Source organism: Hetaerina americana, unplaced genomic scaffold, assembly GCF_022747635.1.
Source record: "Hetaerina americana unplaced genomic scaffold, ioHetAmer1.1.p SCAF_22, whole genome shotgun sequence".
In the NCBI taxonomy this organism is placed as follows: Eukaryota; Metazoa; Arthropoda; class Insecta; order Odonata; family Calopterygidae; genus Hetaerina; species Hetaerina americana.
Genome location: NW_027286786.1, coordinates 5,017,586 through 5,034,201, shown reverse-complemented (window position 1 = coordinate 5,034,201; position 16,616 = coordinate 5,017,586). Strand labels below are relative to the sequence as shown.

Below are 16,616 nucleotides of genomic sequence, written 5' to 3'. Positions count from 1 at the left end.
GAGGCGGAGGGGGAATGGGGATATTTCTATAAGAAAATGCAGGAAAGCGTCAATGTCTTTTTTAAGGCCATGGATTTTGTGAAGACATTTGATGGAATATATCACGGGCAAACATTTAAATGGATATGCAACTGGATACAGGAGAATAATGGAAAGATAGATGTCGTCTTGATAGAAAGTTTCAAAGAAAATGTACAAGTTAAGGGTAATGGAAGGAGAATCTTAATGATATGGAATGCAAAAAAGTTAGGTAGGGCTGTACTTGGCGGCCGACATTAAGCAACCTATATCTATGGGAAGGGGAAGAAGGAATTAAAGGGGCTAGAGTAAGAAATGATAAGAGCTTGGCAGTATATATCGTTTATGTTTGCGGATGAAGGAGCGAATATTAGCCAAGAGATTTGCAATTGCTGTTGCAAACTCACAGCCGGGGTAAAGCTTTACTTTATAGGGAAATATTTTCGCATAAAATGGAGGTCATGTTGATTATTGCAGAAAAACAAGTTGCTATCGCAAGCAAGCAATTTTTAAGAGAGTACAATTGATTAACTCGGGACTAAAATTGGAAGTAAATAAAATATAAATTGAACCTTTTATGAAGAGCATAGTGTTATAAGGCTCAAGAAATTATTTTTTGGTGAAAAATGACAAACGAAGTACATTTACTTTATATTTCACATTTTTAGCACATTTATTGAGTTACTTATGAGTGTGGTAAAATATCTTTATTGGCTCTGGAAAACACCTTCAGGTACGGTAATAAGCTTTTTTACAGAGCTGCCTCCCTAAACCGCAGTAATTATTCCTCCCTGTCATTTGGCTATTTTGTGTTGTGCACCTATACGTGTCGTCTAACTCAAGGCCCCTCTTTTCTTAGTGGTCTTTTACACGAAATATATTTACTTTGCCATGATTTCAACAGCATAAAAATGCTCATTTCTTTTCCAGAGTCTTTCCCAGGTGTCGTGCTCCAAGGCAACGCTCCAAGGATGTAAATTACATTTTTTGATATCTCAATCTCTCTTGGAAAGCCATCATTTCGATTTACGTAACGGCTATGGCGATTGTCTCCTTTAACAGTTTTTGTTCTAATCTCAGGAGTGCTCCTTTAAGACCTTCTAAAAGTTCTAAATGGTCTAAAGATTATGATCAACTAAGAGAAAGTGCATTATGTTTTTTCAATTAAACTCCAAGGTTTTCTTTCGTGTTTATATAAATATAAAAGAAAAATAAAAAGAAAACCTGGGTTGCTTGAAGCGTTTCATAAGACGACCCTCATAACAAATCTTGCCAACAGAATTAGCGAATTGGGACGGCCCCAGTCTGGGAGATTCAAACTGAAATAGAAACCGTGCAATTGAATAGATCGGGATTCGGAACCAGACAATCGATTTTCAAGGGACTACTGCTGGTGGTGGGTGTGATTGAGTCTGACACGAGGCTCCTTGTCCTTCGACAGGCTGTTCTGCGCGGACCTCGTGTACGTCATCGTCTTCCCGCAGCTCCTGCTGGGCCTGCACTGGAAGCGCGGGGCCAACGCGTACGGCGCCCTCGCCTCCTTCCTCGTCGGCGCCACCCTGAGGCTCTTGGGTAAGTGAGCCCCGACTGCGGCTACGTCTCTCGCGCGCTCCCAAATTGGCCGTTCCGACCACGCCCTCCCCCATCCAGGGTCCCGAGGGAGGGGAGCGGAGGGGCTGAAGGGGAAGGGTCTCCCGCGCGCGAGGAGCCAATGCCGCTTCCCTTCGACGCCGCCGGTTTGATAGAGCACGCATGCACCCTCGGAGGACGTTTGAAAGCTTGCCACCGGACACAACCGTGGCGGACGGCGTCCCTGGACATGCCGGCCTCTCTCGTTTCAAGTTCGAACAAATTCAACGGAACGAGTGGCTCTAAAAGGCTCTAAAAAGTCCGATAAAGTAATTCACATTGCAATAATATGGCACAGTAAAAAACTACGGCTACATGGCAGGTCTAGTAAATTAATGCGTTGAAAAATATATTTCCTAAATGCCGAATAACCGACAATATCATGCTTTTGCATGAGATTCATGGAGACGTGAAGGGAAATTAAAACAAACTAAAAAAACATCTTCCGACCGGATGACCCGGGATCGATTCCGTATAAAACCTCTGATTAGCTTCCCCCGAGCTGGTATATGTTTTGATTACCAGATCTACAGGAATACCAGTGTCGGCTGAGGGAAAGGACCTGCACCCCCCAAGCTCTGGTGACGTGCGAATGTCACACCACGAATAGGGATTATCTTAGTATTAACTAACTCAAACCTCACCAGTCAAACCGACTTTTAAGGCAACTGCGCAGTGTTTGGGTGGTTTAAAAACAAATCAATAGAGAACAACAAAAGGTTACATTCTTTCCCTCAATATTTTCTCTATTCAATGGCACGGAAGGGAGACGACTGCATAAAGGAGCGAAAAGATGGATTGAAAGGAAGTGTGATTAAATTTCAAGATATAATAGCTGGAAAAAATCAGTTGATACTTGAAATGAATTACGATTGGCAAGCACCAATGACCATCGACGAAGACACGAAAACAAATATTTAAAAATTGTCATAGGTTTTCTAGAGCTGATTCTCTAGGAATGACTCTAGACGGGTGATGACGAAGACAATTAATGAATATAAATGTGTGCTTACAAATGAGAAACATACCCAAGGATCCAATGAGTAGCAATTCAATTGCTGAATTTCATTCTGTGCTGTATATTACAGTATTTAAAGAAAAATTTGATTTCGCTATTCGTGTTAGATAAGTTTGTCAGATGTCATATCTGCCAAACCGTAGGGAACTGCACACCTGACATTAGGCTGGCTGCACCATTTGTCTGGGCGTAGTAAATTACAATTTTTCTGAAAACTGATTTTATCAATATTACTGCCAATTTTTAACCTGAACTTAAAGCTTAGAGAATTTTCTTCAATCTAAATTTAAATTAAAATATTATAAGTTTTGACATCTAATCGTGGATTATTTGAACTCTTATTTTTAATAACTGGATATTACGTGTACCTTGGTTGAAGAAGTATAAAATATTAACATGACTGTAATAAATAACGTCTCCGTGTTTTATTTCATGCAAAGTAAATTGCAGCGGCTTTCAGTCTTTCCCCTAGGGAGAAATAAATACACTTGGTAATAGCAGCATGTGGGACGATGGAAGGTTGGTCAATCGCATGGGAGTTAAATCCTAATCCTCTTCTAATGCAATAAATGATCTAAGAAGTGTGAGATATTTTCGCGTTAGATAATGTTTATTGTAATTCAAGTTCATACGTACCGGGGACCAGTTTTTATTCCTATTGAATAGAGAAGTGCACGTCAACAAAATTACCATGGTTTTATTCCCCCCAGAGAAAAGACTGCCGTCTCCTGATGCGCACATATATTTAAACCTTTGCCAATGCTTAATGGATGGTGAATGCTCCATTTTCCATGCAATGATTCCACGGGACGCATGAATCGAATCGCCGATAAAATGGAACGAATGTAATCGTCCTCGCATTTTCCACCCCTTTGGGTCATCTTGAAAGATGAGCATGGGCATGACTAGGCAGCCCCCGCTACAAGAAAATACTTCGCTTCCAAGCGCGATCCGCAAAAAGGTCAACGAATATTATATGAATAAATTTCCCAGCTCCCATTTTTATAAATGGACGGAACTAATGGGAAACTGTATTAGATAAATTAAAACGTGTTAAGGAAAGGAGTATCACCTTGTTTGCTAAACTAAATGAACTTATCATTGCATTGGGAATGATCCAACAAGGCTTAGTTTAACGCTTCCGTCGGTGATAGTTGTTTTTAGAATAAGAATACTGGCTTATTGATTGCCGGGCGTTACAGCTACATTTCCATTCAAGGAAATGTAGCTGTAATTACCCGGAAATCACCGGGGTTAGTTGAGGTCTCTTCACGTGAGTGGTTGCGGCGCGAATACACACCCCCACCTTCACACGCAGCCCATAGTGAACTGGCGCGGGCGTTGAAGTCACCGCGCGGTGAATGAATCCGCCGATGACCACCACATTCCTATTGATGGACGATACCTTCTCGCCGCTCCACCCTAGGAGAGTGGAGCGGCGAAAAGGCTATGCTTAGCAATTCTTCCTTCTATCAATGCAAAAAATATGAAAACGACTTCTTCGCGGCATTAATCCAATCGGTGTTACATACGAAGAATGAGTCCAAAAATATTTCCGCTATATTCTTTGGCAGCTCGGCGTGGATTATATGAATTCATACCGCCGACTTTATTTAAAAACCTACTCTCTTTTTTGTAATAATTGTCATTTTTTTCTTTTTTTTACTATTCTGCTAATTCTCACAAATTTCTAATGATACATCCATTTTTCCTTGCCTCTGAAATCATCAACGGAGATGTCTCCAATCATCAAACTGATCTCGACACAGCAATTTCTCCATCCGAACGACTTTTCAAGAGAGTGTTAATTAGTTCTCACCCGAACCTTCCCAAAACTTCCCGTAACCGCATCCCCACTCGCATCCCCATTTATCTCTCCGTTAGTCTTTATTGAAAGTTTTTGACCAACTTATTTCCTCGATATTGCTGTCTCCAATGAAGTCGTTCGGTGCTTCTTGCTGCCCCTAGATTTTTATTTCTGCTCAAAATCTTACACGTATCTCCGCAAATTCTTCTCCTTTGCTTTCTTATAATTTAATTTATACTTCATAAACAATAAAATATGACTGAAATCTTCAAACCCAGGAATATGAGGCACTTGATGACACTACTCATTATTACCCACATTACATCTACCTTCATATATCTCACTAGTACTTTCTATTTACAAGTATTTACGCCTTAAAAGAAGTGATTGAAGTGATTTCATAAGTGGGGTTTGAAAGGTGTGTTAGTTACATGTATGCCTCTCTGAAGGGGAGTGTGAGGACCCTTGCCAACCGATTTCTTTGACCTTCAGCATTTATGAGCCCCTCAAGTTCCCTGATAACAAAAATAAACCATTTTATGCTTAGACGGCCAATGTTTTATGTCTCTAAACATTTAATTACATGCATACGTAGTCACGTTTAAATATGCAAAAATGGGTGAAGGTGACTGAAAAATCATAGGTAATATATATTTTACAAATAAGTAAGAGCTGGACTCGGTGGTGGCATTTTTCGGCTCCCGCTATCAAGGCTCAATTCCCGGATTTTTGGCCCGCTCGTCGAGCGGGTCGGTCTTAGGCACTTCGGTGAAGAAGGAGGACTTAAACTGGGGGACGACGCGAGCGACATTCACCCTATTATATTTTAATTGCTTTAAAACGACGAATCAATATAAAAGGTTCGAGATCCGAATTTTGATGAGCACTAAAATTCGAAAGCGAACATATTCTGGGGGCTCTCCGTCCTATTTTATTGTAAAATTTGGTTAAGAGTACGAATTTTAGCATTTATCTGCACGAAAGAAACCGCAGGACGAGAACATGTGTACAAAAAAGGGGCGTCTTCTACATCTACGCAATACCTCTCAAGTCGCCGCAAGGGCGTGCGCCGGAAGGTGTTAGGCCACCAGCCACGCATGCGCAGTTACAGTTATTAAAACTCTGCACTAACATCAATTCGACCATGCGCTCGGACGAAGTTTTTCACCACGAGAGAAGTTTAACATTATGGGTCAACTTAAAATGCATGGTGGCTATTAACAATATACGTGCAAATGTGTGCGTATATATACTATATAACAACTTTTCGCAAACCTAGCTGCTCTACATCGCATTCGTTCTAGTTCGAAAAGTCTTCAAAGCGCGAATCGGAGAGCATCGGGCATCCGCGGTGGATTTGGCAAATGTCGGCAATGGCGAGGGGGCGCACGGCGGGAAAGAGGGGCGGGTCTCCAATCAGCCGCCCAACCGATCAACAGCAATGTGCATGTTCGGCGTACGGCAGGGGGTGGTGCACTCCCGGGTACTGAGGAGCGTGGCTCTTGCGAGGAGGCGGCGTTCGCTCCACGAGAGTGGGAAGGCGTGAGGGAGCGGGGCGATTTCGCAAAAGACATTGAGCTCATTAACTGATTGGCAGGAAAAATAGATATAAGTGGAGCGTTTCAAATGTGGAGCGCACTAGAGGTTCGAGGGGAGAAGATGGAGTTGAAAAAAAGAAGAAAGCAAGGCGACAAGGTTGCAAGGCGGCCGCTTTTCAGCGAATCGGACGAGGGATTAATCGTACGATGGGAATGCGTTAGAGGAAGGAGGGAAAGGCGGTCACTCCGGGCAAGGACTCGACTGCCGAAGACACGTGCGCCCACGGTGGGCGGGGGGGGGGGCGAGGGATTTATCCTTGGCCACCGCGACTGACCCCGGGAAGTCATCAACACAGGCCTTTTGCCCCAATGGCCGACCAATAGCTGCAGATCAACTGCGAAGGGGTCGCTGGAAATAGGAAGAGAAGGCTGTTCCAACCGAGATTGGTTTGATGGGCAAAGCGTAGAGCTCACCTATTGCCAAAGGCCGAGTGAAGAAGTACGTCCCCCGCCCCAAAGTGTAGATACAAACGAGTGAATACTGATCGCATCAAGAATTTACAGTATTTTCTGGATCTTACTTCTGTCAATGTTGGCGCGAAGTATTTGATCTTTCCGAAGATGGGTCACTGAACATCTACTTACATCCATCTGATACCCTGTAACGGGGGGCGTGGTAAGGGCAAGCCCATCGATCATTGTGTCAATGCAGGGAAAGGCGGTATGGTTGGTACCTTTCGTCTGGTTCCTAACCTTCCACCTATCTGCAATGGGTGACCCCAGCAGGAGCTCTCGCCAACGTAGGTCCTAGGGTCATCCGAGAGCATAAGGCCTTCTGCTATGACAAGGTAGTCCTCTATGGGAGGAATGTGTGTACATGTGTATTCATATGGCTATAATTACATCTTTAATATTGTCAAATATGTAAAATGTCCCGAGGACCTCTCAAGCCACTGTTTGCAGGGTGGAACTGTTGCCAAGTCTTCATCTCAGGTACCGAGTTGAGTGAAACTTCCAAAAACCTATTTCTCTGTGACACGCTTGCTAGTTTTTTTATAAAGTTTAGAAAATATTAAAATTTTAATTATCAGTCCTATTTTATTTAACTTAAAAATAACCCTTATGCTAGGATAACTTGCGTTTTACTGGTTTTGTAGCGATTGGGATAGTTTTACTGTTTATTCACTTTCATTATTATATCTAACTGTGACAGATTACACGTAGAGGTACTAATAGAACAAGTGAATTCATTTCAGGGATTCCATTCGTTCCACAATCCATTTATTTCGGTCAAAATTTTAGTTGGCCACATGCAGTATGCACCAGAGAAGAAGAATGGTCTGCCATTCTTTTCTTGTAGCCAAAGAAATCCCTTCGACGAATGAAAGTTCAGTACATCTACATAATACCCCGCAAGCCGCCGCAAGGGCGTGTGGCGGGGGACAGTATGGTTATGCATGTGTCTCACACAATCAAATCTAAGTTGTAATTATAAAATTCCTAAGAAGCGAAACTTTGGTAACATTGCCCCGCCAGATCAGTGACACTCAGTGAAGAAACGGATTTCCAAATGTATCCATTAGTGGCCAAGAAAATCGTGTGCCAAACACACACACACACACGCACACGCACACACACACACACACACACACACACACACACACACACACACACACACACACACACACATATATATATATATATATATATATATATATATATATATATATATATACACACACACACGTGTGTGTATATGTCTATATGTATGTATGACATATAATTCTATCATTAATTTTAATAAACTTCTACATCTTCATCTACATAATACCCCGCAAGCCGCCGAAAACCCCCGTGACCTAAAACCCCCCGTGTGGCGGGGGGTTTTAGGTCACCAACCGTAAAAAGGAACAATACCACATGAAAACAACAACATGAAAAATTACACCCATTGCAGAGTACGCACGCTTGCAAAAATCCCTTCATTCATTACTCATGCGAACACATACCATATATCAAAAAACAACTGCACCCCAGGATGCAGCACGAAAGCCATGCAACAACGCGCAAGCCAGGACACAACAAGCAAGAATCCAAATATCCACCACCACATGAACATGAAACACAAAACACTCTACCCCCCGAGGAGACTGTGAAAGGTAGGAAATGAGACCCAAGGTTCCAGGTAGCAGGAAATTCCCCTCGCGGAAAGGGACGAGAGATTGAAAGGGAGACTTAAGAACAGATTAACAGAACACAAATGAGGTCATTCGGAAAGAATGGGTAATTATAACAAAACACGCGAAGTTGGTGGAAGAGTTCTATATTTAAGTAGAACTAATTGTTTTTTAGACGCTGAGGGTGGCAAGTGGAATTTTTCCTATCTATAACCCTGCAGTTGCTATCCCGTATTGTCCGTGGGAAGAAGGAGTCCTTGAGTCGGCTAGTTCTGGCATCTATTTTCCGAATTTTATGTGCATGATCCAAGCGACCAATGTATGTAGGAGTACGAATAATTTGCGAGACCTCGGTGCTGAAACATGCGGATCTGAACTTATTTAATAATTTCAATCTTGCATTGAATCGTCTCTCTTCTAATGATTCCCACCCCAACTCCATGAGCATTTCGGTGACGCTTTGCGTTTTATCGTAAGAATTTTTAACGTAAAGAAATTGGGAACCAGATGATTTGAACCATGGACCTTTAGGTTAGTAACCCAACGCCTTACCCACCCTACCATCGACCCACCTACCCACCCACTTAGCATGTATATGAAACCGGTCAAAAGTTCAAAATATACTCATACGAATACAGGTATATATTATTAATATTATTATAAGGTAATCTACCGGTTAAGGTAGGTCTTTGGATGGACACCGCTATAAAATAAATATTTTTTGATTCCTAACAAAATACCAAATCCAATATCCTACTCTACATTAGACCCCTCTTAATCTCTGAGTACTTTTTTCCTCCCTTCATCCCGTCCAAAATCCCTATCCTGTTCCATCTATTTCCCCGTTTGACTAACATTCTCCCCTCTTTTACAGTCTTCAACTTGCAATCGCATCGCGCGTACCTCCCATGGCCTCAATGGGACCATTACACGGCGGACATTCGAGGTACCTATTACTATTATTCCCTCCCTTCCCGTTCGCTGACGTCTTACCCTAGGCAGTGCCCTGGGAGTAGGGGTAGGGGCTGCAGGTACGGTGGAGCTGTCATCCGACAGCACCTGGTACTTGTTGGAGACGGGGATGGTATCTACCTCCCCAGAGTCCAATCCTCGCCGCATCGTTACCTTCCCCTTGCCCCGAGAGGCGACCCTCCAATCGTCCGACCTACGGACGTGAGACACTCCCTTGTTGAGAGATGGGATACGGGGTAAGTCTCTAATCGCCCAGCAACGTGTAGCCTTTGAACGAATCCGTGCATCCCTATGGGCGTGGCGGGTTTTCGTACTCCCGCCCTGAGCACCATCTCTCCCGAGGGGAGTCCTCCGGCCGGCGATCTCCGATTGAAGCTCCCCCACCATTCTCTCCAGCATGAAGATACGGGCCCTTAAAGCCGCGCATTCGCCAGGGCGTCGAGCATTGCAACAGGGACCTAGATGAAGCCATCCTAATTTGTCTACCGAGTTCCCAACAAAAGCTAACCTGTATACGCAACGATAAAATTTCTAAGAGGGGTTAGTTAAATTTAGCTCAATCAATAAGTTCCGCTTTGGAAGATAGTAAAGAAAGGAAAGAAAAACGATAGTAAGGAAAAGAAAGCACTCACCGATAACCAATTAGATTCGACGGACAAAAACCACCGCAAGCCACTAAGAGTACCCACTAGAAATACCACCACCCTATTAAAAACTAATAACAAGCAACGCAAAAACTAAATAAACTGAACTATTTCACAAAATTAAAGCTGACACTGAACTACACTTCACTAGGGAAGAACAAACACAGAGGCACTGGAGTAACAGCAGGCACGCAGGTAGTCTCAGGTAGGGTCGAACCGGTTCTAGGGAGCGAGCTCGAGAACGTCTTCTCAGCAGAAGCCAGGCAGAGAATGATTCTTTTACATCTACATCTACTTGACACCCCCGCAAGCCGCCGCAAGGGCGTGTGGCGGGGGGTGTTAGGACACCACCCGTAATTTAGAAAGGAAAAAAACCGCATGCAAGAACCACATATTCATACATTCATAAAAAAACATGGCATACATTCATGCAAGAACACTTACACTCCACACATGCAAACAGTCAAACTACATCTTACATACACATGCACCTAAAAGTACACCTAACAGCTTTGTAGTGTTTAACTTTGTTCCGACTAGTAAAATGAATGTTTTTAATATTCCTAAAGTGACTTCGGTTTCTTACTATTATGAGATTCTTGAGATCAATTATATTCTTCACGAATCCATTGTGTCTCAGGGTGTGGCCAATCCATCTTCTTTTCTCTATGCTGTTCCATTGGGTCCGTTCTTCGTCTATTATTCTGTATACTTACTTCTTCATTTCTTTTTTCATCCATCCATTTGGTCTTAAGCATCCTCCTCCGGCACCAGGTTTCGAAGGCTTCTAGTCTTCTCTGGTCTACTTTTCTGATGGTCTATGCTTCTGCGCCATAGAGTGTCACGCTCCATAAGAGTGTTTTCACGTATTGTTTCCTAAGATCTAAGCTATCAAATCTATAAACAATCAAATCAATAAACTGTAATCATATGAAATTAGAATTCCAAGGGCTCAATAGAATCCATTTTTGTTCTGGCAGATAATATAACGTATTACTAACTGAATGAGTCCAGATTTTGTGATAATAGCGTCTGACGCTATGAGTCCCTTCCTTTTTCTCATTTACATTTGTGTACTTATTGAAATTATTCGCCGATGACACGGTCAACTTCGGAGATATCAGAAGTATATTCGAAAGGTAAAGATCAAAATACCGACTTGTCGCAAATCCATCTGTTAATTGTTGCCGAAGTTACCGAAGTCATTGTTTACTTTGATCAGTCGTTTGCCTGGCGGTGACTGCAGATAACAATGTCCGCCAAATCGTTGCTCACGCCAGTTGCGAAGTGCGTGCTCTGATTCCATTTCTTGGCGCTAAAGAAGCTGCCCATATTCATCGGGAGTTGTGCCTAGTTCATGGACCTGCAGTAATGAGTGAAGGAGAGGTTAGGCAATGGTGTAAAGACTACAAAAATGGTACGCATAAATGTATGTGCATGGCAAAGTGCGGATTGGCAGGTTCAGAGCACCCAGACAAATGATATCGTTCAACGAGTTGACCAAGGACTTCGATCCCACCCACGAATGATAAACTTCATCTTATATAGCGCTCCACTGTTTACACAATTTTTACGGAAATTCTCCGATATTACAACTTGTTTTCAAGACGAGTAGTGCCAACTAAATGAGCAAAGAATGCTGAGTAGACCAGCGGATTTTTGACCGCTGTTACCAAGTCGGAGATGACTTCACCTTTCGCCTTGTGACTATTTCCTCTTCTCAAACTTGAAACGGTGGCTTGGGTGGACAACGGTTTGAAGACGACGAGGAACTCAAGACCGCCGCTGTCAACTGGTTCAATTCCGAGGCGGCGAACTTATCTGCTGAGGAATTAAAGAACCGTTACAAAAATTGATTAGCAGTGAACGGCGTTTATGGAGAAAAGTGAAGTAGGTTTGCAGAAAAATAAAACCGCAAATGAAATATATTCTAACCAATATATTTCAATGGCCTTATTCTTGGGATATGAGTCGTAATAGATCATTCATTTAGGATTTTATTAGGATTAAATGAAGGAAGGCTAACTCGGCAGATTCCACCTGAAATTTCACTTTTCACGACCATGGTTTCGTCGCGAGGCAACATCATTTTCATAGGCATATCAATAGTATTGGTGCTTGATGTCAGGAGTAGGTCTTCAAATAATCCTGAAAATAGGTGCAGTAGTGGCTATCCGGAAAAAGAAATTCTCATATCCTTACGCATATGGACGAAAGTATGAACATAAAAATAGCGATTCAAGTGAAATAGATGTTTAAAATAAACTCTGAAATCAATCCACGTGAATGGAGTGAACACGCAAGGAACATTAGTGGAGCTTCAGTTGGCAAATCAAATGAGTAGTTGGGACGGTTCGAATGGAAGTTTTTTCGCTTTGCTCAGGCCTCATCATGAGTGAGCATGTCGCGTGAATGCCACTCCCCTCATCTGCAGGAGTACATCATCATGCAATAAAGTAGGATGTGAAAAAAACCCCCTTCGTCTAGACTTGCTTGTGAACGAACAGAAAGCGTCACATTAGTATACTGGATAGCCTGGGTTGTAAGCCCCTATCAGCGAGAATTACATGAACGACTGAAAACTTATAGATTTATGCAAATCATTCCAATTTAACGCTCACACCAGAAAAAATTTTAGCGCGGCATAAGTGGTCGACGAGTTCTTAAAGAAAATTTAGGAATATTGATTGCAGAATCAATCGCCATGAGATATTATATTTCTCTCGTAAAATTAAAAATCGCCAAATTAGGAAACACAACGAAGGTTAATTCAAACTTCAAGAGTGCCATAATTCACCAATAACTTTAACGGCTGATAACATAGCAAAGCGTGACTTCCATTAGCGTGACTCCCTTGCAAATAACCTCTTTCTTTTTCAAGTAAATTTGAGAATTTTATGGCCTTAAAGAATGTCTCAAGGCCCATTCAAGGATAAAATCAGCACTAACTTATCGCAGAAACTGAAACCTGACATAGTAACATTAACCCTGAACTTGTTCATCATTTGAAAAAAAGGTGGATCTGAAAGTCAAGATTGTTTTTTTTAGACTGAGAGGAAATTACTCCGCCGTTAACAGTAAAATTTCACACTTTTCGCCAAAATAAAACTTTCAAGGAAAATGACAGAGTTTTAAGTACCAACAGTAATTTCCACAGTCAATTTTATCTTTATTGATTTTTTACCCAGTGAGGATTTTATTTATTGTATAATATGGAACGACCGTTGCAAGATGACCCGATTACTGGAATCGCATATTCGGCTGTTTTCTTAACGAATATAAAGAAGATGAGGGGCAAATATCTGCCTTAGGAATTTGCGAGGAAAATCTTCTCGGCTGAAATATATGGACCAAACTGGCCCTGAGCAATTCTTGAAGACACTCCAATGAGGCCACTCCAAATTGATGAACCTCCGAGTTTATTGGCGTTGAGAACTCAACTGCTTTCTCCCCGAGGTCATTCCTCGTGCCTAAACCGTTGTCCCCCACCTCATCACCATCTCTTCCTTCGCCTACCGTCGCATTCCAATCCCCCATTACTATCAAATGCTTCCCTGTAGGAACACAGGCGATTGTGTCCTCTAACTGTTCGTATATCATATCGGCCTCTCCTTCCTGATGGTTGCTCGGTGGCATGTATACCTGAATAATAACCAAGTTCGTCGGTTCTGCTTTTATGTCTATTAGTAATATTCTCTCCGTTAACTGATCTATGTTGACTACGCTTCTTCCTACCTCTTCATTTAATACTATGGCAACCCCTCGTTGGCTCTCGTCCCCGCCTGTGTATATTATTCTATACTTATCACTCGAGTAATCCCCGCTATCCTTCCATCTCACCTCGCATAGATCTAAAATATCGATATTTCCCTTTCCATCTCTCGCTTAATGTTCTCCAATTTTCCTGTCCTCTTCATTGTCCTAACATTCCACGGTCCTATTCTAACTAATTTGGTCTTCTTCTCCTGCGTCTTCTGTCCTGCTGCAGCCGGTTTTCCCTTGCTAGGGTTTCGTGGGATAATGACCGCGGAAGCCTTTCTTCCCCCGTTGCCGGGCACGACACTCGGCCGATTGGGCCGAGTTCCGAATACAGGTGTAGAGAAAATGTATAAAATACCCACAAGAGTGAGAAGCATATGTACTTGTCAACGCTTGTTTTTAAATACCTGTGTGTTTCGCATGTTGAAGAAACGCCATCACGCTTATTTGACAATTGCATTGAGAACATTTGAACGTCGCCAAGTCGGAAAATTTAAGCTTCTAAAGTGGATTGCATCCAGCCAGGCATTCAGTACGCTTAGAACCACGCTGCCACTGTTTCACCCATGGCACAGAAATAAATAAATAGCGCTGGCGCAACTGACGATAGCAAAACACCCTTCTTTAGCAATTGGAGTCGAATATCTTTATACGCGCTACGTGCTTGTACTTCAAGCAAAGTGTTTGGGAAAGTGTCGTACATATAATCTTTCCTTGAGGCGTTTCTTTAGTTTTCATGTTATATTATTCTACTCAACTTTTATTGATCTCTATCCTTGAAACTTTTCTTCCAAGACTAGATATTCCTCGTAGGTTATAAAAGGATTTCGACACGCGGATGGGTGTTTGTAGTCATTCATTAAGGGTTGGGAGGGAAGGGGGCGTTTGTACAACACTCTTTATCTTTTTTATTGAGAAACATAAGCCTGAGCCATGTACCTGACCGAGTGCCAATGCGGATTAATCGCGAAGGAACTTTGGTTATCGTCCGATCAGCAACGTGCTGAACTGCGAAAACGTATCTCTTTCATAATTTACAGCCTCCGTCGCTCTATTTTTTTACTCGAAGTTACATCATCATAATACGTAATATAGCCGTAGCTCAGGAGTGAAGTGGGGAAGGCGAGAATGTCCCATCCCAACCCGAACGCCACTTAATAGCTGGAAGGAATCCTCCCCGATTTGGGTGACCTTGGCGGGTCACTCCACCGAATCGCTGCTGACGCAATGACTTCTAGAATGACCCTAGACGCGTCATAAGGTGGTGTGACGGGGTTACCTCTCCTTATATAATAAATAAAAGACCAAAGTTCCAACGCAGGCATCGACGCTTCATTGCTTGGCGACGGCTCGGTAACATACAAAAGAAACAAGTGGATAAGATGAGGGGTACACACTCACACTCCGGGTGACAATCAATAGATAAAATAAAATCGATGGATAGGATATAGTAAAGCCAGCCGTAACTCTTTACGAGGCTGACGATGACTGTTTTGGTCTCCCGCGATGCAATGCAATCAATTCGATGATTTCCAGAATGAACGCGCCAAACGCCCCCATTTGGTCAAAAAGTATGTTCGAGGACGCTGTTGGCAAAGCAAATCATCGAAATGACTTTAAAGCATCTTTACCTTCGTTAATTCAACGCTATCAAAAATAAATCAAAACCTACACTAAGTTTTTCGTTAAATCTGGCGTTACTTAATTGTACGATTGCTGTTCTTTAGTCTTACTTTAATTCTGCGATTTCAATGACGCCGAACAAATGTGAAGTTTACTCACAACACTAAAAAATTTACGTCGCACATAGAATTATTTACTAAACACGCCTGAACGCATTATTAGTGTATCAACTGACGAGGGCTTGAGTGACCATAAAGTAGTTAATGTCCACTTGGACATAGAAATAAAAAAGCTTGTTAAACCAAAAAGGAAAATTTATAATTACCATAAAGCAGACTTTGAACCTTTTGCCAATCAATTAAACTCTTCACTACCCGAGTTCAAAACCCGTTTAAGTCATGCCAACGTGGAAGAAACTTGGACAGAATTTGTCAATATTATGCAAATAGGCATCACAGATTTCATACCTATAAAATACGTTAAGGCAAGTCGCGACCCCAGGTGGTACAATAAAGACGTTAGAAAAGCCCTTCGAAAGCAGAGAATGCTACACTCTAGGGTAAAGAGGGCAGGCGTGAACACATCATCCCCTGAAAATAAACAATTATGGGACACATAGAGATCCTCTAAAATTGAAACCAAAACACAATTACGTAGCGCCTTACTGGACTTTAAACGAGAGGTACTTTGGGAGTACCTGGACACTGACCCCAAAGCTTTCTGGTCATATGTTAGGGAAGTAAATGGGAGTAAACAAACCGTGGCTTGCTAAGGGATTGTAGCAATATAATTCATATAGACAGTGAGGGTAAAGCTAACATCCTAAATTCATTCTTCCAAAGCGTTTTCTCGAATGATGTTGGCACCGCATATCTCCAAGAAACAATACATACTCCACCCATGGAAAAAATAACAGTGGACCAACAAGGAATACTAAAATTGCTTAATGAGATTAAACCCAACAAATTCCCGGATAGAGCTTCCGCAGTATGAGCGAGTTGCTTGTTCAGACTTCCGAACAATGCATTTGTTCAAACTCTTTACTGCGTTCATCAAACTCTTTCCCTTTAGAATGCTATCCAACTTATTGGTATGTCGTTATTTGCTTTGGTAGTCTGGTTTCATCCATTCCTTAGATGTGGTCCGCCTATTATTCTCAGTATTATTTTATTCCATCGTAATAATTGTAAATTTTTAACTTTGTTTTTACGTCTTCATTAATTGTAAATTTATTGGTGGTGGTTTGTTCCTTTTTACGGTTGCTGACCTAACACCCCCTGCCGCACCCCCTTGCGGCGGCTTGTGGGGTATGATGTAGATGTAGATGCAGAAACTAAACCGAAACCGATGACCGTTCGGTATCACCTCTAATAGGGACAGTGAACACCAAAAGAATAGACAGGTTCATCTTCGACAAAGGCGGCGAGTTGA

At 42.2% G+C, this 16,616-nt stretch overlaps 1 protein-coding gene across 1 annotated transcript in view; it reads left to right on the top strand.

Moving 5' to 3' along the window:
- Positions 1 to 16,616, top strand: part of LOC139689333 (high-affinity choline transporter 1-like) — a 172,589-nt gene that overhangs the window by 98,219 nt on the left and 57,754 nt on the right. The window contains exon 7 of the mRNA XM_071586416.1: positions 1,460 to 1,590. Coding sequence (XP_071442517.1) covers positions 1,460 to 1,590 — 131 coding nt within the window. The remainder of the gene's footprint in view (positions 1 to 1,459; positions 1,591 to 16,616) is intronic.